Source organism: Melanostigma gelatinosum, assembly GCF_949748355.1.
Source record: "Melanostigma gelatinosum genome assembly, chromosome: 15".
Taxonomy (NCBI): Eukaryota; Metazoa; Chordata; class Actinopteri; order Perciformes; family Zoarcidae; genus Melanostigma; species Melanostigma gelatinosum.
In genome coordinates this window covers 13,573,202-13,595,799 of record NC_136648.1, presented here as the reverse complement: position 1 = coordinate 13,595,799, position 22,598 = coordinate 13,573,202, and the positions used below count along the sequence as shown (strand labels likewise).

The window sequence follows — 22,598 nt, the reverse complement described above, 5'->3', positions numbered from 1 at the left end:
TGTAAAGGACACGATTGCAGGGCCGCTCCCCAATTCAAATGTGAGCCCCACCTTTGCGTCTTTGCATACATCTAATGTCTGTCTGTCTGTCTGTCTATTTCACCATCATTTCTCAATAAAATGAATGATTAAAATTCCATGGAGCAGTGCACACACGCGCGCACGCGCGCGCACACACACACACACACACACACACACACACACACACACACACAGGAAAGCCGGTGTGTCTTGTCAGCCACAGACACCTCAGCCAATTAGTGAGCTTCTCCTGGAGCAGGATAAGGCTCCATGACAACAGAGAATACCTTCATCTTCCTGGACGTCTTTGTCATCATCCCTATCCATCAACATATTTCAATTGCGCTTCATTAATGAGACATGCCAGCCATTTTTACCCTCCCTTTTCCTGCTGTTTAGCAAAAGCTACAGATCAGTCAGGAGACAAAGATGGGCGGTGTAAAGCAGATTTCGGGGCTTGTTGATAAGCTCGTCTTCAGAGTGATAACGGGAGCCTTGAGTGCTCTGTAAATGGATTTAAAATGGTGCGTCCTTTAATTGATTTATAAAATAAATAGCATCATTTTGCATTCGCACAACAGACATTTGAAATACCAACGTACGACAGGCACATTACTGCCCCGTGCACTGTTGCCCACTCGCGCGCATCAATCTTGGAGTAACGCTTTATTCATTCTTTGTTTGTGTGAAATATCTCCAGCCCCTTTGGGAGGTGCTTATTCATTTTCCGGAGACACACTGCTGTGTTTGCCCATGATCCAATTTTCTCCTGTGTATTTGTGCAGCCATGGTATCACCTGTCTGGATTGGTCACATGATATGTCGTCAGCTGAGAGCTCATTAACTCACAACTGCAACACACTACTGAGATCACCTATAGACATAACACACATCTCACACCACTCACTGTTTGGTATATGGTGCAAAAATAAAATAAAAGTTGATTACCGACAACTTAAATGATCATGAAGCTGAAGAATTCACTGCTGAATAGAAATGACATGATTTCATGTGTGTGCTGGTGAACACATCCCATTTAGGTGCTACAAAACAGACCAGCCTTCGCAGCTCTGTCACTAACCAGCCATTGTAGGAGAAAATCAGCAGTATAACTGAACTGAACTGGACTTGAACTAAAAACAAGTTACGTAACGTGTTATTGTGAATTCCAAGGAGTTATCTGGAAATGATTCTGTCTCTGTTAGTTTTCGGGAAATGACAGATAAAGTGTGATTAATCTCTCAAAAGGACCAAAACAACCCCTTACATAGAGTTGTTTTCTGTGAGAATGAAATAGAACCCACCCAGATTAGAAGTCCAGATGCGTCCTGTTTGGATTGAACAGACAGGTTTGACTGATGAACCACAGCTAAAAGAAGGCGAGTATTTGGTCTATAAAAGTGTTCCTCGGACAGTTAGATGTTGAATCTGTTTCCATATGCCAAATCGTATGTTCGAATGTGCATTAAACAAATTCCCGCTGGATTGCAAACTCCGATTCGTCCTGTCTCCGTCCTCATTTACGCTTCAACACCATCGCATGACTTCCTGATGGAGATGAGATTTGTGACGCCAAATGAATTTCTCCTTGAGGGACGATAAAGTTGTGAACAGCATAGAAAACCGGAGTAATGGGGTCGAAAAACTGCATTTGTCCTCCGTCTGATTCCAGCAATCAGACGGAGGACAAATGCAGTTTTTCGACCCCATTACTCCGGAGAGTGCGTCTCGGTAAGTGAAGAGATGAAATGCTTGTCAACGGTAACAGACTTGCGCACGGATGCTCTCCACCAATGACTAGCCATTACTCTCACCTCCGTCAAAGAAATACTTCATCCAACCTGGCATCCTTCAGTGCCGCGGAGACAGAGTAATCATGAAATGTCACAAACAAATGTGAGGCTGCATGTCAACCAGTCCCCACTATACCCACACACACACACACACACACACACACACTCACACTCACACACACACACACACACACACACACACACACACACACACACACACACACACACACACACACACATGTCACAGACTGAGGGATGAAAGAGGCTAATCTTCTAGCGTTTACGTTTTCTGTCTGTGCTGTACGTTTCCTGGACGTTGTCCCTTTTCCATCCTGCTTGGTAAAGGTCTTCAGCAGAACTGTTGCACTGATGCAATAAAGATGTTCTTTCACTAACTGGCATATGGAGGCGTGCCAAAACCTTCTCTTTTCCTGCTTCTGCAGAGCTGACCACAACATATGGTGCACTTGGATTCGGATAGGCAGGCAGAGGCAGCAGGTCTATTTGTTCGAACATTTGAAAATGTAAACTGGATTGTAAGACATGTTTAAACAAGACCACAGCCATTCTAGCGGCTCTGTGAGGCTGTACTGAGCAGAAACGCTAACATCAGCATGCTCACAATGATCGATGCTAACATGCTGATGTCAAGCACGTATAATGTTAGTTGAGTGCATATGCCTGCTAACACGTGCTAATTAGCTGATGATGGCGCTAGATGAAAAGTTAAGGTGTCAGCAAAGTGATTCATCCTGAGGAGGAAATTAATGTCTGTTAAAAAAATGAATGGCAATCCATCCAATAGGACAACACACTAACTGGCATTGCCCTAGAAAAAATGAAAATAAATCATCTGTTGTCTTTTGCCACACAACATACAACACAGTGATGTAATAATCTGTACCTGATAATAAGATGATAACAACACGTATTAGACACAGAGATACAATGTTACTGTCTACATTATTATTCATCCCACTCAATAATGCAACTCGCAATTAAATTCTTATTTCATATTTCGCCAGATCTGAAAAGAAAATGTTGGCACCCATCCAGCCCAAATTAATTCATCCAGCTCTCTCTGCATGGAGGACTTTTTCACTCCAAGAGTTGAAAACACTCTTGAGGTCTTGTCAAGCGCTTGAGGCAAGGTGCATATTCCAGGATTTGAACATTTATTGGCAGCTAACTGTACACTTCCAAAGTAGACGCTGCCCGCTCTTTCTCCAAGTTCTGATTAGGCAGTTTGTCTTCTGCTTTGTCAGCCATCTTGTCAGTCAGCCCTCCCCGCTCCTAATGACTCCTGTCAGTCAGGGATGTAACTGTCAAACCGAGTCAATGGCTGCTCTTCCCACTCCTCATCATTGGATAATGAGCCGTGTACATAAACACATTTAGCCATTTTCAGTGCAAATGTCAGCAGAACAACTTGCTCTCAAAACATGTTCCCTGTCACGCAATAAGCAGAAACTTTTCTGCAGAGACAGAGACTCTGTCACATTTAAGCAGAAAAAGACGACAGTGAAACGTTGTTCAGGCGGAGCAGAAGGAGTTAGCTGTTGAAGTAGAGCGAGGAGGGCTGACGGAGGACAGCGAGGCAGCAGCAACGAGGGAGATGATGCCCTCTTTTGCATAAGGGAGGAGAGGAGGATGGGGGAGGGGAGAGAAGGAAGGTGAAGATGTCTTCAGATGTGGCAGTTGTGATGAAAAGAGAGGCGAACGACTGGAGACAAGGGGTGGAGAAGAGAGGAAGAGTGTGTGTGTGTGGGGGGGGTTGCATTATTCATCCCTGCTGACCCATCAGAATCTCTGATTCATGTGGAGAAGGGCATCAGTCAAGTCACAACCTATCTCTTTGCCTTCGCTCATGTGCACACACGATGAGCGCACACGTCATTGCAAATGATCTGCTGGTTAAAAGGAATAATTATTGAGAGCATCAACAACAAACTGAGATTGGTCTTCGCACAACAAGGTTATAGCGGAGTTTCTCTCTGTTCTAGTATTATGTTTCAATGAATAAAGGACCTGTCTACATCACACCAGTCAAAGTTAGGCTCAAATAGGCGGACATATTCCCATAAACAAACATGGGTGTATAGGTCTGGATGATGGATTCCTTAAATCTTTTTGCACATAACTTTGAGAGGTTTTTTTTGTTATTTATCTTAAATTAAATGATGATGAACTGATTGTACAATATATTATCAAACTGTAAGTATAGTAATAGTGTGTTTTTTTGCCAGAACTCTGTTGTCTACATTATCTATGTAAAATGTATTTGTCACACACATCGTAATTTAATGATAAAATAAATTGTAAATGGAAGCTGACAAAATAATATATAAATGTTGAATGGTTATTTGATGATGCACAGACTCATTATTTGTTGTGAGTATATCTGCGTTTTTATCATGAAATGTGATATTAATTGGAGCAAGTGTTATATGTGATTGTTGTTAATTTACTGTGTGTGTGTGTGTGTGTGTTCCCATAGCAATCATATATATTAGGGCTGGCGGATATGGTTGAAATCAGTATTATAAGAGATTTGTTCAATGACAATATACATCATTAAAAAGCTTATGTATGTCAGTCACACATAAATGATCAGAGTGATGTTAAGTGCAATGAACGGACAGTAAAGACAAAACCCTTCATAGGAAGTTAAAAACCTTCTTTCGTAACATTCATAAATAAAACACAGTCTGACTTATTCATTTGACCACCTGAATTTTGTAAAACAATAAAACCATATTCTATCTGTCATACATCATAATATGATTCCACAGACATTTAATAATAGTGCTTTGCCCTATGGGGATGATGAGACGACCCTGATTAAAACAAAGGTTAAATTAATAAATCAACTTTTTACTGCACATCCTGGATCCTCCGTTGCTCATCCTAATGTTTCTTTTTTCCACCAATTGAACCTTTGGGTACCGAGCGAGCACCATTTGGAGTAATCCTTTGTTTGTTTTTATTTTTTAAGGGGGTGTTCCCTATCCATATTAAAGGTGGAAAGTATCTTTTTTCTCTTTGGGTTATATGAATAAAATTGACTTGACTTGACATACGTTTGAATATTTTAAATGGGACTCGGATGAAAGCTGTAAAGTGATCAAGAAATATATATTTCAATATTCTTCTTAATATTGTTACAACATCAAACCTATTGCCCAGACCTAATGGGTTCATTCTGCATGCTGCATGCATTGTTTTCAACACTCCCTGAATAAACAAGTAGAGAAGCGGAGCAGACAGAGTCATCACTGTTTGGATGGCTCTGAAAAGGTCAATTAATATCAATGGCGAGACAACAACAAAGTTTCTGTCTGCTTGTAATACAGGTGGCTATGCTCCCAGCATCAAAGTATCCCTCCTTCCAGCCGACTGGTGCAACAAAGCTAGAGGAGAGCTTCTGATAAAACCCATGGATGGGTATAACATTTAACACAAGGGAGGAAAGTAGAGAGGGGAGCAGTTAGGATCATGCTGTTGCAGAGAATCTGGGAATAAGACTTCAATGAGGCCTTTGACGTGAAACCAAAGCTGCTCCACTGGGAGCGCACGTCATCCGGCAGATTCAAGTGTGGACGGATCTTACGGTGACATCTGCTTGGAAGGAGCAAGAAACCATTGAGGCCTATGGTTGAACCCTGTGAAAAGCTATTTCAGGGAGTACATGCCACCACTCATTTCATAAGCTACCGCTCCTTAACAGTGTCGAGATGAATACCTGTGGGGCCGAGCATCCCTCGGCTCACGGAGGAGCGTATTTGATCTGTTTCCCAGAGGCCGAGACAGACAGAGGAAATGTGCTAGATGAATAATTCTGCCTCCATATGACTGAAAATGTGTCAGGATGAATCGATGTATCATTAAATTACACTCTGCCTGCACGCATGAGTGGCTGCTTTAACTGCAAATCCAACTGTGTATAATTATAGACATATGAGAGGTCTATGGACTACAAAAGACCTATCTGTGCAGATGGGCTTGTTTTAAGTAACGCTTGGGAGTAGCAGATGCAGCAGCCACTCTATTGTCTAGAGTCTGGTTAAATAAGTCCATTTGCCTTGCCACCTGGTGCCTTCCATACCAGAAAAATCTCTCTAATATTAGAATAATAGCCCATATTATGGTATTAATATGCCTGTGATAGCCCCCTCAGAAGTGTTAAGCATGACATTATCAAAATGGGATTTCTTCTTCACTGTGGCATCTTTGTAATGCCACGGTGATGATAACAGGACTTAGAGCTTCCTCCTTTTAAATAGCCTTGACAAATCTATAGGATGCAGGTGCTGTGTTTATTATTTTCCACGAGGGTTCCGTTCTACAATGCTATTACATGTTTTTTTTCTTTTTCTTTTTTGAGAGTTAAAAAAAATAGGACTTTACACACAGACTCATTATACCTGCAGAGTGTTTTAACGCGCCATCAGAGAATTGCACTTTAAATGAGTGCGGATGAGGAACAAAGGCTTTGCCAGTCCCGGTCCCTCATGCTGCCCAGCCGACAATAAGGAAGGGGGGGGGGGGGGGGGGGGGGGGGGGGGGGGGGCACGCGCACTCACAGTGTTGTCGCCAACCAGCCTGCTCTGCACAACACCTCGGTCTGATTGTCACCCAAAAGTCTCAAGTGATGCTGAGATGACAGAGGAACAAAATAAATACATGAATAAAACGCAAAGAAGCCCCTGAGGTAGACTAACGGGGGACTTTCCCCCCGGCATGGATACACACGTATTACTTTTCAAAAAGGCTGAAAACAATCCTTGTGGGTGGGGTGCACGGTGGCAAACATTCAACTGTGTCAAAGAAGAAGGATGCTGGTTACCTTGGTAGGTAGTGCTCCGTCTTCTCTACTGTCTGGTGGATTCATGTGGGTGGATTTGCAGCTGGAAGCTTCCACGGAAACAGCACGGATGAATGTAATCCAGAGGCAGCAGAGCTCCGCTCGGAGAAAGGTCTGCCTTTGTGGGGGGCTGATGCATGCACACGCATCGCCGGCGTCTCCCTTCACTGTCCTGGCTGTCGACCGACCTCTCGGGAACGCAGCGGGGTCACGGGCTGCTCCTCAGCCCTTCTTTTCGGGAGAGCATAGCCGGTCGGGCGGCCTCAGATACTGCTGGTTGATGTCATTGATACTCCCTGCCTTCTTCCTTAATGCCCTCCTCCTTCCCTTCCCTTCCCTCTCCTCTCCTCCCCCTCCCCGCTCTCTCTCTCTCTCTCTCTCTCAAACACACACTGGAGCTCTCCCCCTCCCTCCAACACATGACGTGATGCAGGCAAGATCTCCAATAGCAACCGTACCCCCCATCACCCCTATTACCCCCGTTCCCGCCCCTCCCCCGCCCCCCCAACTCTGGCTGGACCGCTGACTGGTGCAAAAGCAGTGGCTGCTGAGGTTGGTCCTGTGTATCGGTGACAGATTTTTCCACTGTGCTCCACAGGGGCCAAAATGAAGATAAGCACCTTGAAACCCCTAGATTCCCATAATATAGTATCTAATTATAGCTGCTGGCAGGAAGTCAGAGTCAGAGCCCAGTAACGGCTCCTCCACAGCAAAACTCCCTCACTAAATTACAGTTGGACACTTTAAAATATCACTGTGGGGCATTATGGGGATGTATTAAAAACACCATGAGGTAGCTACAAGAACATTGTATGAGATAATTTGTTGTTGAGGACGGATGCTATAGGAGTTAATAACCTTACAGGTATTTGTTGTGCTCAGTACACGTATTAGGTTCACCTTGTTAAAACTAATGAGGTCCAATACAACAGCCCTGCAATAAACCAAACTTTCATAATTGTTATAATATTCAGTTTTTGTTGAAGCTGTTTTGGAGAAGTGTTGATTCCACTTCATGGTAGTTTTGTTAAATTGCACTGCGTTATAGCCTGCTTAGAGTTGTTTCTATATGCACCCCAAATACGTGCAATCAATCAAATTCCCCAATAAACAAAAACCTTTTTGGCAACGAGCAAAAAAAAAGCATCGCATAGAAACGGCTGCAGGCAAAGCCTCCAACGAAGGATGACCTGTACAACTGTAACAAAGAAACAGATATTATGCCGTTTCCTTTTGCTTTATACAAATGTTAAATACTGCAGACATGGGCCACGTTTGCCTGATGTAACCCTCCATGAACGGCCGGCCCCTGAAAGATCGAGTTCTGCTACAATTATTGTATCAACACGACTATTTAGCTTGAAAACATCTCTAAAAACAATGAATGAGGCTGTTGTTTTTTTTAAGATTTACTCTTATTTAGGTCACACGACGAGACAGAAACAACTGCCTCGAGGTCAAAATCGGAGGTGTTGGAGGTTGGCATGAAGGAGGCTTTGTTCTCACGTATTCGCTGATCCCCGTGCAGCGCTTTGCAAACAGACTCAAGAGTACACGTCTGCCTGGATTTCTGTTCCTCCACATACAAATGCATACTCAGCCCCGCCTAATAGCTTGGTAAAAAACACTCCCAACAACTCATTCGCTCACGGACTGTTTGCCAAAGTGTGAGAAAGAGAAGAACGACTGTCATCACTTCGGCTTGTATTTGGAAGCTGCAGTGTTTGAGTCCATGGTGCGGTCTTGGAGGGACAAAGGCTGATTGACTTTCTTTGTTGCTAGTGACATCTAGTGGGAGGTTACTATGTGACGGTGCATTCACTTGATATTGGAAACTATCCCTGAAGATTCCTTCCCGGGATTTTTGTATGTTCCAACATTAACAATTGTGGCTGACTGTGACCTCTTGACATCATAGGTCTATGTCTAAATGATTACCACAATCCCCTGGCAGCCTTTGCAGAAAGGTCAGAGGTCAGGTCAGCGATACAGTGCTCCTGGTTGTATGATCTTGTTCAGCAGGGTAGACACATGTTGTCCCAGTGACATCAACCCCTCTTGAACAGCTGTTTCTTTACTCGCTCTGCTAACATGACACCTGTCACATGTAGCACATCATCAATATTTAGGTGGAGCTATTCTTTCCAATCCCCATCTTTAAAAGAAATGAGCTCATATTGCTTCCGTTTCCTGTCAGAATAATGTCGTCTCTGTTGTCTGTGCGCCGTCTCTGCCAGTCACCCGGTGACCTGCCCGACTGTATAGCGTTACAGTATTCCCATTTCCAGAGTTTAAGCTCGGGCAAAAGATCCCTAAAATTAGCAGGGTAAGTGCCCCGTCTCCAACGCTGGCCCGCAGCAGTGACGTTAATTGCACTCTATTTATACCGTAAGAGTGCAGGACTCAGAAAGATCAAGTTTCTGTTGTGCTTCATTTCAGTGCCCTCAAGTTTATGTGAGCAGTGGAAAGCCCATATTTGGTATGAATAGCTGAATGAAGTGGGCACTGATTATTCTTTTTAAATAGTCTGCTTATATAACACTTTGTGTGCATTTTCCACTTTCGAAATAAGCTAATTTGATGTCCTTGGCTGGCTGGCAGGGTTTTTTAAGTCTTTTATGCAACTATTTCAATCCATCTAAATATGTAATGATGCTCTTCATGCAAATGTTGCCATTCTAAGCAACGGCACTCAAGCTAAAGAACTAGTGACGAACCAGAGCAGAGGAATATAAATCATTTTCAATTTTAAGATAGTGCCGAGTTTTTAAATCACAAAACGATCCCCAAAAAAACAATGTTCCACATGTAGAAGAGACACAGCAAAACCTGAGATCACACACACACAGAATATGTTGCGATCCTGAATTTTATTCAAGTATCTCCAACTCACTTTGTTCTCGAGTTATCATCGGTTAAACGAATCAGTTGAGAAAGAGAAAGGCAGAGGCAGTTCACAGCCTGAATGCAAGTTGTCCATTTAGGATTTAGAGCCTCTCAGTGTGCTTTCAACTTGGCGGTGCTTAGCACACACAGACAAATAAAACATTCATGACAACACAAGATCAACAAAAGAGAAAGACTATTAACAGTAAGACTAAGATGCAGGAATGGCCTTCCATTTCTGTGCACTGCATCTGAGGTTAAAGGGAAAATTCACTACAAAAAGAGAATTGACACTTGATCACGGACCGTTTCCCCCATTGATACAAACCAGGGGCTTCAGCTCTGTCCTTCTCTTCACAATATGTCCAAGTGCTGATGCTGCTTCTTTGCGTGAGTGAAGTGGATATCTCTGGAGGATGTTGGCGTCACCCAGAACAGAGGGATGTACAGGCACACTTCAGGCTCTAGTTTGAAATTGTTCATTCGGACATACGCAGAAATGTTAAGAAAACATTCGTAAAGGACATAAATTAAATAGTAATAAAGAGAAACCAATTCACTGTCAACGAAGCAGCCCACAGGTTTGAGCCAGTCATGTTAAGATAAGCGTGTCAAATTGAAGCATAATCCCGTGTAAATTCTGTTCATGTAGTGAATTTCTGCTTGAAAAACAGTGCCTCTGATTGGAATATCACAAACTGCATATAGGTAATGTGTGCGTGGAGACTGCAGAGTGTTGGCCAAACAACAGTACTCAAAGGGATACCGCTCAAGTTCCCGATCTTCGTCATCCAAGTCTCCACTTTACTTCTGCTTATAGTTAGGAAGAGAATTAGTTGCTTTTCCCTTTGCCACCAGTACAGTCTGTAACAGAACATGGCTCCATGGCTGACATTTGGCACAGTAAATTCACAAACCTTCCCGTATCAAAGAAACACTACAGATGGTGGACAGTGAAGTAGAGTCGGCTAAGAATGACCAGCAAGCACGTTTGGGGTGGTTGAGTTTGTTCAAACTTTGTTCACTTCCTTTCTTAATGAATTTGCAAAACAACAAGTGAGCTACCATAGTCACTCTTCATTTACATGCATGTTATCTGGCTAGTTGGTTCAGATGCTTCCAGTTATACTAAAACTCATCTTTCATACAGCCCAGCCCCCAAACACACGCACGCACCATCATACTGTAAGTCTCCTTTAAACAGGGACAGAAGAAAAAAGGGAAAATGCATTAAAGTCTACATCAAGTCCCAACCGGCTCTGAACAGCAGTAGAAATCAACAATCCCTTTCTATGTGACTTAATGCTAGAATGAGGCAACAACTGACCAGATCTCAGCCAGAGAGATTTTAGCTGGATGTTTATTGCTGTATGGCGAGGTCTGACACACGGTTGGCAGCAAAGCAAAGGCCAAAAAGGAGACAAAGATGATGAGAATGGTGTGGAGATGCAGGTTTGTGACAGCTCACACTAAGGTACGGGGGACAACAGGAAGTGTAGTGCAGGAGGGGGGGGGGGGGGGGTCGTCAGGGGACAGTGGTGGACGTCAGTGCAGTTCAATGAAAGCCTCCATCTCCTCAGAGATCAGTCCCCTGTAGGGCAGTCTGTGCTTCGCAATTGCACGCGCCGCCAGGCACTGAAGGGTGACATGGTTCAGTGGGCAGAGGGCCGGGTGCCCGCTGCTCTGCTCGTCCAGCAGCTCGTAGGCCGTCTTCCTCTGTGCATTCGTGGCGTCGAAGTGAGCCCCGGCCTTCATAAGTAGTGTCATAATCTCTGGACAACCGTTGTTACTGGCGACGTGCAGAGGCGTATTGTTTTCGCTGTCGCGCGAGTCCACGTCGGCGCCACACTCCAGGAGAAGAGCCGCCACCGCCTGGGAGGGGAAGCGGCCGACAGGGTAGCGGCCGACAGACGTGGTGTCCTTGTCCACGGCCATGTGGAGGGGAGTGAAGCCGCTCCGACCTCGAGGGTTCAGCTTCAGCAGACGGTACACCGTGTGCTTCTTCTGGTGCTCCTGCTCGGGGCTGCAGTCCAGCTTCTCCAGGAGAAAGATCAGGTGCAGGATGATGGAGAGAGCTTTGGTGAACTGAGGAGCCTCGGGAGGGTTGTCCCTCTGCGCCACAGCTCTCTCTACCTCCTTCACACTTTTCCCCAGCACAGTCATCAGATCGTGAAAGGTGACGCGTGTCGACAGGGTGCCTTTGGCCCGGTCTTGAAGAACAAAAGAGAAAAGCTCCGCAAAAGACAGGAAACTGGAGGCCGTCATGGGACTGAGGGGGTCCAGGTTGCTCTGCTGCATGTCTAAAGCATATTTCCAAAGGCTGATGCAGCGTTCGAAGTTGCCCGAGTCAGCATACACAGCTCCCCTGTAACGGATGTAATAAGAGGTGTCTGGGTGGGACGGCCCCAGGATGCGCTCTCGAACCAACAAAGCCTGCATCCTCATTTCATCAGGGTCTGTGATCAGAGCTTCCAGTTCCTCTGCAGTGCTCACCTCCTGTGCACAGCCATAGGCAGGGATCGGAGGACCAGGCGGAGGCTTGGCCAGGGATCCGGCTGTGTCCGCTGGTTGCCTCAGCACCATCGCCCTTCTCCAGTACCTCATCGCCCCCAAGAGATCCCGCTTCTTGTCCACAAAAGTGGCCCCGAGGAGTTCAAGTGCATCGATGTGTTCCGCCCTGGAGGTGCGAGGCTGGTGGGCGAGATACTCCACGATGTTGGTGTGGCCCGTGACACTTGCAGCGAGGAGTGGGGTCATCCCGTATCCGTCCCTCTCCATGAGAGCGTTGCACTTCAGCAGCATCTTCATGATGTCCAGACTACCCGACTCCGCACAGTCGTGCAGGGCGGTGTTTCCCTTCACGCTCTTGCGGTTGACATCAGCACCACGGTCCAGCAGGAACTTGGCGATCTCCTTGTGGCCCTTGTAACAGGAGATCATGAGGCAGGTGTGGCCGTGGCGGTTGGCTACCGCCATGTCGGCTCTGTGCTCCACCAGGTAGCGGACGATCTCCAGGTGGCCGTCAAAGCAGGCAGCTCGGAGCGGCGTTGAGTTAGTTAGCGTTGCGTTGTTCACGGAGGCGCCCTGTTTCAGCAGCGTCTTGACCACCGGGAGGTGACCGGCTGCCGAGGCTGCCCACAGCGGCGGAGCCCCCTCGATGGTCTCGCCATCAAAGTTAACCGCCCCCCCGAGTTCGACATTTGCTTTACAGTGTTCAAGGAGGTAGTCTACAACCTCTAGATGTCCGTATCGAGAGGCTATCAACAGAGGGGTGCCTCCCTGCGTTTTCTCCTCGGCTAAAGCCTCCAGCTCCTCTGGAGTTTTGTTGCTCAGCAACTTCTGGAGAAGTTTCAGCTTACCATCTCTGGCGGCGTTGAAAACCGCCGTCGGTATGTCCATTTTACAGGCTCTGTGCTGCCGCGCTGGGCACCGACCCCATAACCGCTCGTTTATGGACACAGTCGTGTTAAAAAGCAGAGCGCTGAACTCTTAGTTCGGACTCGGTTTGTAGCTCGCATCTTTCTGCCATTTTGAGGGTGCTGTCAAGATGGCGTGTGTGTTGTTTGACAGGTCTATGTTTACGGTTGAAGCGAGGCATTGTGGGCGGAGTAGTTTTGATGGAACGCCTCCTTGGTAGAGCGTTGGGCTTTTGCACGTTGAAGAGAACTACATTTCCCACGCACCACGTGACTTGAGTTGACCTACCAGCTGATGGGTTCGTTTGTTATGGTTGTTCGGAGAGAGAGAGAGAGAGAGAGAGAGAGAGAGAGAGAGAGAGAGAGAGAGAGAGAGAGAGAGAGAGAGAGAGAGAGAGAGAGAGAGAGAGAGAGAGAGAGAGAGAGAGAGAGCGAGAGAGAGAGAGAGATGTTTCCATGATGACAAAGGCAGCATCAGGCCTCTTCAGTCATGTCACATTAATAAAGTGAATAACAAGATGAACCATACTCCTACGTTTGGTGCAGTGTTTTTGCAAATAGTAATATGGAAGTAATTCGTTTTCCTTGATGGCACTGTGCAATTCAAATAGCATCCAGATAACTATTATATCGGTAGAACCCTGTTGTTAAAAAGGGGACGAGATACATATAACAAATAAAGTACACAGTAAATTTGTCGGAGTAAATTTTACTCAAATTGAATAAAATTTTACTCAATAAAATACAACATTTGGTCCCAGTCTATATAGAGTAAAATCTACTCTTGCCTCAGAGTTAATGATTCAGAGTATTTTTTACTCTATTCAGTGTTTGTATTTAACTCTAGATGATGATAATTTACTCTATGTAGCATAAAATGAAAACAACTCTACTGCCATTTTACTCAACTTAGAACTATTCCACTCCACATAGAACTACATTCCACTCCACATAGAACTACATTCCACTCCATATAGAACTACATTCCACTCCACATAGAACTACATTCCACTCCATATAGAACTACATTCCACTCCATATAGAACTATATTCCACTCCATATAGAACTACATTCCACTCCATATAGAACTATATTCCACTCCATATAGAACTATATTCCACTCCATATAGAACTAAATTACACTCCATAGAGAACTAAATTATGATTAAAACCTGAGAGAACTTACTCTGGAAGGTTATCATTAAACCCAACAAGTTAAATAAATCAGATATCAGTATTTACCAAAGCACAATTTATTATTTTGTATTACAAATGTGCAATGTATCCATACATATTTTACAGAATACATTTTGGACCTTTGGAACACTTTGGCCTTTTCACTATGACATCATAGGAAACAGTATGGCACAATAAACAAACTTGCATCATCACACCTGTATGACATTTGTACATCAAATGCTTTATAACAGAAAATCTCTTTCACATCAACTACATGAGGTCCGTCTTTTGTGCACACAACTTTATATGCATTAAAATGCTCATCAAGACACACTGTTTGCAGGGCAAATGTAACAAACAATAACCTCTCATCTTTCAGAACTACATGGTGGATTTTGTGAAAAACTGGCATCTCACAATGAACCTTCAGACAAACGACTAAACCCGTCCGATACATATTTCCATGGTGTTTGGCCCATCTAATATTTAAAACCTTGGTGTCAATTGGTACCTGAATAGTCTCAGCTATCTCATAGCCCCAGTCTAGCACATTTAAAGCTACCATATTACCTGGACCAATTATCACTTCATTGGGATCAAATGTCTGCCACCTGTATGCTATTTGATTTTGGTGTTTCTTGGCCAAAGTTTTAGTGATATTTTTGAAGCTTTTTAATTGTTTCTTAAAGAAATGATGCTTTGCTTCATAGCGCATGCACCAACTATGCAAAAGTGGTCCAATTTTAAGAATACACATAGGGTAATGCACCATAAAATGATGTTTTGGTAGCAGCCTTTTGTTTGGAAACAAATGCTTGAACAACCTGTGGTGTTCCACGATTAAGTGTTTCAAAAAAATAGTAATACCCTTTGATAACTTTGGTGAAAATACAATGTTTACAATTTGAAGCAAAAGCAGTAGCAAATACCAGTGTTGATCATTTGGACAAACCAAGTCTCCAAAGATAAGTGGTAGATTGCGAAGTAAACACCAGGATTGGATTGCATTCAACCCCAAGTCATTTGAGTCCTCCCTTAACTTAACTGTAGGAGGTTTGTTGTTTTGCTCCATATAGCCATAGTTAAAACTCCTAATTCTACAGTCTATTTCTTTTAATGTTGTGTACTTATCTTTCAAGTGCAGTAATAGAAGTTTCATTTCATATTGTGCCACTCCCTCCAAGATATCGTGCATAATATCGACAGAGAAGTTTTCACATGTATTGAAATATTGCAAGGAATTTAGAATGCAAGAACGTTTAACGCCCATCACATAGGGAAGAGTGGGATTTGTCTCCATCATTTGGCAATGTTCCGCATGAAGTGCGCGAGTTCGCAAAACTATCTTGGGTGAATCTTCATTAAACTCAGTCTGAAAGTCTTCTTTCTCAGCAAGACAGAAGCGGCAACAATATCTGGCACTGAATGATTCAACAAAACCAAACAAACTGTGAAGACCAAGGTTGTCACCTGTAACTTGGACAATAGTTCCATACACTGGCTGATCATACAAGGGGACCCGAATTCCATCCTTCTCAAGTATTTTAATATCCTGCATAAGTGGATCAAGTATTTTAGAAAAGCCATATGTTTTAACATCTTGGGCATGAAATAAAGCGACCAAATGAATATTAAGCAGATTTGAGTTGTACTTGGGAGAAAAATTCCGCAAGGTGAAATAGAGTGCACCTAATTTATGTATTCCCCGTTTTGAGCCTAAAGGATTTGCAGTTTCAAAATCATCATAAAAAAGCTGAATCAGAATGGCATGCTTCTGTTTTGAAAATAGATCATGACTCTTGAAAAGATCTCCATCGCACAAGTCATGAAGATTTTCTCCTGAACTTGAAGTCTGCATCATCTCTTTTATGTTAGGATGTTGATAAATAAATTGTAAAGTTTTCAAAATAGGGATGTAAACTAATTTATCAGTGACAACAACCTGATCATAAGTTCCAGTGGTGCGATTGCGTAGGGTATCAAATCTTGTACCAAGAACATATTCAACTAAGTCTACCCTTCCCCACTTCTCTGTAAAATACTGCCTTCTTTTACTCTCAGAATTTAATACACCATAGGGATTTTCCATTTTTTCGAAACACTGATCAATTTTGCTCTCAATGTCGCTTTTGATAGGCTCCTGTAAAGATAGACACTTCTTCACAGATTCTTTTGCTTGATTATGGATATCGTCAACAATCTCTTCCATCGAAATTACCAAAGAGTTAACAGTTGTTTCACTTACGCCTGCCACTTTAAGTTCGGCTACTGTTGCAGCGCAGCTGTCTACAAGACTCCTTTTGAGAAGGACTGAGTCAGAAGGTGAACTTCTTGCTGGCAAGTCATCAAAATTACTTGCTGCTAAATCTTCAGATGTAGATGGGCCTTCACCAGGATCAGAACAAGGTTCATGTGCTTTATTTAGATGCTTTCGAAACCCAGAAAAAGTGCCATAAACTAGTGAACAACCAGCCTGACCACATTTAAGACGAAGGGTCTTTCCTGAACAAAGTCCGTGGATCAACTTCAAGTGTTTTGTCAGGGAATTGGTGTTTGCCTGGGGGATTTTGCAAATAAAACAAAACATCTTCGTATCAACTCAATGCAGCATCCGAGCCCTCAACTCTGCAACCCTTGGATTCACCTTAGTGGTATCAACATCGATTTCAAAGATCGTGGTTTGCAAGAAGTTGTACACATTTACCAGATCCTGGTTGTACGAAGTACCAAAGACAAAATGAGCTTTGAAAAGCTCATCAAAACAGGCAAGTGTGTCTGGTGACTTACAAGGTATTGCATGCTTGTCAATCACAATGAAGTATTTGTGAATCAGACTCTTCTGGGTCCCCACAGCTAGCAGGTATGGTTGAAGGCTTTCCACGATGCCGTCCAGATGCCCCTGGATGCTCATCCCAGTCTGTGACAGAAAAAATAATGAATTAGTCAGCTATAAAATTAGTCAGTTTAAGGAAATGTCTTAATTGACCATAATCTTAAAAAGAGGATTGAAAGGTTTAGAAAAGGGGACAGAACAGTGACGATTTTCCAGTTTAATTGAACTGTAACCTCACCTTAATGAATTTCACAAGACGGTCACTGGCTTGTCTGGCTGAGAGTTTTCCTGGTCTCTTGCGGCCATGTGGTGATGGTGGTAGAAGGTGGACAAGAACCAAAATGGATGACATGTCACTGTCCCATCCTGGAAGTAAAAATTCATAAACAAGCATTTACTACAAGCGAACAGTCAATCCATTTTTCATTCAAAAACTATTCTCTCTTCCATAACTATGATCCTTAACTTTTAGCATACCATTTTCCACGTCTGTTGTGCATTCAGCATTTTGAACCAGGTCTTGAAGATCGGCTGTCTGTGTGAGGCCACGGCTTTGTTCGAGGACTTTCTGTTTGTAGATAGTAGGCCATCTCTCCAGGAACTTTGTAGTAGCAGCATCCCCAAACATCAGACCAAAGTCTTGGTCAATCTGCAGACAAGATAGAATTGGTCAAAACAGAACAGTAAACATTATGGTGTAGCACCATGGTCATGACAGATCTTACAACCCTACCCAGGCTATTGTAGAACAGAAATAATATTGTCATGACAGTGGCAGTAGAACGTTCACATACCAGTCCTGCCATGTCCAGGAATCTTGGAAACGCTGTGAATAGTTCAGAGGACTTCACTGGGTCATGAACCATGTCTTGGCGATAGGTAAAGGTCTGCTTCATCTTCTCCTTCACAGTTGCTTCATCAGCTGTATGCTTCATAAGCGCAATGGCCTCGCAGCACAGGCTTTCTGTGGTTAGCCCGTTTTCCACTCTGAATGAGTCTCTTTCTGCTTTTGGACCACCTGTAATAGTGGTGGCACTTTTATCAATTACTGGGTTAGTATATGATATTATGTCCTAAGATATAAGAAATAAGGCTTGGAAAACTCTGCAAGGATGGCCATGCAGGCACTTACGTCTCCAGAAGAAAAATAGGATATATATATATATATATATATATATATATATATATATATATATATATATATATATATATATATACATTATATGATTATTCCCTCATCATGCATTATGAATTAGACTTCACACATACCAGTTAGTGTTTGTGACTGACTGCAGGTCTTCTTTTTTCCCTCCGATGCTTCCTTCTGAACAAATTTCAGTCTCCATGCCAGATACCCACTCCCATCTTCTGCATTGTAATAATGCTCCTAAAGTAAAAAGGGTTATTCAGTTTGATTGAACAAGTTGAAATAGTTTAATCTTTCCCCAAAAACTATCATATTTCCTAGTATTGTGATGAGGCCTTTCTTTCTAATGACAGTTATTTTGAAAAACAGAGGTTATTGTATTACACGGTTAGTGTTGTGTCTTGTTAATGGGCTAACCCTTGCGGTGCGAAAGTAAACTGAGCTTTAACACCGCCAGAGTTCAACTTACGGGGAAGGCAGAGATGGTGGCCATTAGGGCTGTCACCTTTTCCAAAAATAACACTCGAACAAATATGAAATGACACGCAATACGTTAGAGCGCCCTCTGTTGGGTGACAAAGTAAACTACGTTAAACAGTCAGCTGTGGATATAGACTGTACATTTTTTATTCAAATGAGTCATTAGAGTTTGAATGTTAATTACATTCAAACAAATGTTCAAAAAGTGACAGCCCTTGTTGCCATGCAGTAATGTTTACAGATCTTTATTTGAAATAAAAACACTACCCATCTGTAAAACAGCAGTTGAAATATTTACATTCCAAGCAAGTGAAAAGTAAATAAGTTAGACGTTTTAATGTACTTACATAGCCTAACTTGCTCCTAGGATCGGCCAGGTATGGGTACAAGGTAGTGATGCCCCTTGCGTAGTCCTCTTTAACGCGCCTTGAAGGACTTGTCCTACACACAAACACACAGACTTTACTATATGTGCTCCAATCAAAAGTATTGATGTGTAAATTCCACCTGCTAAAAGAGGGGTGTTGTACTGTGTCAATTCAAGACACACATGTGTATTAGGAGTGCAGGTATGTAATAATAACAACATGACAACATACCCATGTTCACTTGTCATATGTGCGACCAATATCTTGACCATATCACGTCTTCTGGCATCCGTTAGGCTTTTTGTTCGGGCATACTCATTCATGATCCTCTCTCCTCCAGGTTTGTTCTTCAGGATGTCTTCAATCATCTAAGTGGGAAGAACAAAAATGAACACAATGAAACGTTTAAAACAATAATGACATCAAGTATTATCAAACAGAATGGCCACAATTTTACAACTTCAGTTATTCAGCCATTTACCATTCAACCTTGGCATTTTTTTTAAACCTTCAGAAAGGATGCAAGGGAAACTGCAGAGCTTACCTGAGCTAGATGACTTCCCTCATCTCTTTGTCTTGTAGCAGGACTATGCTGCAATATAGTGGTGTCGTCCGAGTCCCTCTCATTGTCTCCACTGAAGCTTGCAAAGGAGGAGCATGAAGGGGAGCTCAAAGAATCTAGAAATCATATTAACATTGAACTAATGTGATTAACAATGTGACTATAAGACAATATAAGTGCACACATCCATTATTAGAGGAATGCAAATATTTCACATTGTATCATGCCCACAACAGTTCCAGAAATTGTGGAAAGGGTGAGCAGAGATGATTTCAAAATATCTAAATAAGATTTTAAAAAACCCCAACTCAGATATATTAAATTGTCTTGCATATTCAAAACATGTTAGATTGACCAAGCCGTACAGATAAATATGAAGTTATAAGCTAATAAGTAACTAACCCTCAAGATTTGGGTCTTGGGGTAGACAAATCTCCAGCACACCAATGTCTTGTTTCTTTAGTAGAAACTCAAACACCTCCTCATCAACTTCGGTCTTTGATTCATCATAGACTTTTAAGTCCAAGGTTGGAAGGTCAAATTTCTTGGCAACTGTGAAGACAAAATACCAAGGGACAAGCTTAGTGATGAATCGGTTGTGTATTTGCAGAAAAACATAACAGACAGCAATCAGAAGGCCATCTTCACTTGAACATTGTAATCCCAAAACTGACAGTGTTCCATGCAGACCTTTGCTATTCCAGGGAAAAGACTTTCAGGTATGCAAAACATAGAGTGACATCCCAAGTGTATTGTTCCACAGGTTAGTGTGTGCAATATTTTTCACTCACCACAATCCAAAAATGATTTGAAGGTTAGTTGCCCCTCATAACAAATGTACTTCTGACGATCTCTGTACTTCACTCTTACAGCTTGCATCCTTCATGACAAAAACAATTAAATTAGTTTCATTATCAGAAACAGCTGACTGCCAACATTAGTAATACCACAGTAAGCCAACATTAGAAAGACATGATGCATGGACTAATAGTAGGTCTCCACAAGGGTAAACTATTTCATTATAAAAACGAGGGACATTTTAAGCACGTCTTTATTACGCTGTACTAAAGGGACCTGTTCATTCGCTTGAATCGCCAATTCGCGTCACTCCAGTCTCATAGTGGCTGTGCATAGACTTTGTATGTAATCTACTGCGTTTGGCGTGAACACATCATCAGAAATGTAACCAGTTGTCTCATCTTGAACAATGTCTACTTCACCTGGTTGTCTCCGACTTGGCCGTCTCTAGCATGCCACAGTGCAACAGATCAATCAGCTTATGCTGCGGAATTCTACCCGCACTTCGCGAGTGGCCCGTGCCAATGTCAAGCCCAGCTAGTTTTAGCAGTCAACAGAGTGAAGTGCATTTTTTCAAAGTATAACACACATGTTGCATCGACCAGGGTGCTGATGAACTGCAGCGAAACACAGTCCATCAACACAGCTCTTTTCAGAGTCAAATACACGTGTTGGCGGCAACAAACGCAGCTAGAAACAGTCCAACAGTCATTAACAGCTCTTTTCAGAGTCAAATACACGTGTTAGCGCAAACAAACGCAGCCGGAAACAGTTGCTTAAAACAGTCGTTAACAGCTCTTTTCAGAGTCAAATACACGTGTTAGCGCAAACAAACGCAGCCGGAAACAGTTGCTTAAAACAGTCGTTAACAGCTCTTTTCAGAGTAAAATACACGTGTTAGCGCCCACAAACGCAGCTAGAAACAGTCCGTTTAAAACGGTTTTTAACAGCTCTTTTCAGAGTAAAATACACAGGTTAGCGCCAACAAATGCAGCTTAAAACGGTCGTTAACAGCTCCTTTCTGAGTAAAATACACGTGTTGACGCCAACAAACTGCAAATTCTACATAGCCATTTTCACAGTAAAATGTACCTGTTGCACCAACTAACTGCAGCAAAAGACAGCCCCTCTACACAGAATAAAACACACATGCACCTGCTCAGTGAAGTCCGCTGGCTACTGATGATAGCTAATACTACTTTATTGAGACTTTAATCCAGGTGTGTCGACGTTAATATGTCCATAAACCACCAAATATTTTGCGAATTGATGTTAATGCGTTAGAAGCTAACGTTTGACTGTGACTAAGTTATGTGAAAACGTTAGAAGCTACCGTTAGCATCTGCTAACGCGAACAATCAGAAGCTACGGCTCATATCTGACAATGCAAATAGTGAAGTAACGTTAGGTTAGCTGCAATGTTGCTACACAATGTACCTTACACACATGAAGTTAACCAAAACGAATGACCTTACCTGACATGTTATTTCAAATGCCGTCTTCTGTTCCTCACTTCAGCCCTTCCGTTCCATAAAACGTCAGCTCATTCCAGTGTAGCGAGAGGTGTCATGGCGGCAGAAACGAAACTTAAGGAACCGTTGTGGGCGTGGTCACGCTGTTTTACTCCAATAGATTTTATTCTGAATATTTACTCACACTCTACTGGCTACTGGAAGTAATTACACTCCAAAATGATTAAATATGACTCCTTCAGTGGAAAATAATTGTAACTCCGGAAAAATTACTCTCCCGTTTTTCCTGTGTAAGTATACGGAAATAAGCTGGAAACAGTATATGACTGATCTGAACATCTTGAAGAGATCACGTTACTCGATCCATGAGCAAAGCCAATGGCCAGAATATTGATTGAACATTGACATGCTCGATGCTGTGCATGAGCAATGGCCAGTGGAATGTTGGTATTGACTTTTTCTTCAGCATCCCTCCACAGTACGAAAGATAATCCACTTACTTTCACATTCATAAATGCAGTGTGGCATATCGCAGCTGTTGATGAGAGTTGAGCAGTGAAGTAGGATTACAATACGCTATGAATTCATTCAATAAGTTCACTTCTGGGGATTTGAAAAACGGAGCAATTACATGACACCTCTGCTTGCTGACAGCATCACAAAGATCAGGATGGCAGTCATTGTTAGTTTTTTTTCGGGAACCCAAAATCATCCTTGAACAAATTTACAATTTGTGTTATTTTCATAGAACATAGAATGTATTCTTAAAACTAATTTG

The 22,598-nt window shown here is 42.8% G+C and overlaps 3 protein-coding genes across 3 annotated transcripts in view; all 3 read right to left on the bottom strand.

Annotated features, from left to right (window-relative positions):
* Positions 1-6,916, bottom strand: part of ptprsb (protein tyrosine phosphatase receptor type Sb) — a 70,729-nt gene extending 63,813 nt beyond the window's left edge. Inside the window, exon 1 of the mRNA XM_079285081.1 lies at positions 6,661-6,916. The gene's annotated coding sequence lies outside the window, so the exon portion shown is untranslated. The remainder of the gene's footprint in view (positions 1-6,660) is intronic.
* A 2,656-nt stretch (positions 6,917-9,572) lies between these two features.
* On the bottom strand, positions 9,573-13,085 carry fem1a (fem-1 homolog a). Its single transcript, XM_079285459.1, has one exon. The coding sequence runs from the start codon at positions 12,961-12,963 to the stop codon at positions 11,110-11,112; it is 1,854 nt and encodes a 617-aa protein (XP_079141585.1). The 5' UTR covers positions 12,964-13,085; the 3' UTR covers positions 9,573-11,109.
* A 657-nt stretch (positions 13,086-13,742) lies between these two features.
* LOC306788889 (uncharacterized protein) lies at positions 13,743-22,081 on the bottom strand. Its single transcript, XM_079284572.1, has 11 exons — positions 21,824-22,081; positions 20,342-20,430; positions 19,953-20,102; positions 19,533-19,666; positions 19,220-19,356; positions 18,968-19,061; positions 18,263-18,380; positions 17,788-18,011; positions 17,471-17,642; positions 17,232-17,359; positions 13,743-17,077 (listed from the first exon to the last, which is right to left on the bottom strand). Exons 2-11 carry the CDS (start codon positions 20,427-20,429, stop codon positions 16,760-16,762), a joined length of 1,563 nt encoding a protein of 520 aa, XP_079140698.1. The 5' UTR covers position 20,430; positions 21,824-22,081; the 3' UTR covers positions 13,743-16,759.
* Between the last annotated feature and the right edge of the window lie 517 nt (positions 22,082-22,598).

Bases quoted from the DNA above. Each gene is read 5' to 3' on its own strand.
- fem1a (XM_079285459.1), bottom strand. From the start codon at position 12,963: ATGGACATACCGACGGCGGTTTTCAACGCCGCCAGAGATGGTAAGCTG.
- LOC306788889 (XM_079284572.1), bottom strand. From the start codon at position 20,429: ATGCAAGCTGTAAGAGTGAAGTACAGAGATCGTCAGAAGTACATTTGT. The intron at 19,357-19,532 runs GTAAGCTCTGCA...CTTCCCACTTAG, and splicing joins AGGGAAGTCATCTAGCTCAG to ATGATTGAAGACATCCTGAA. The intron at 18,381-18,967 runs GTAAGTACATTA...TTTTTACTTTAG, and splicing joins CTAGGAGCAAGTTAGGCTAT to GAGCATTATTACAATGCAGA.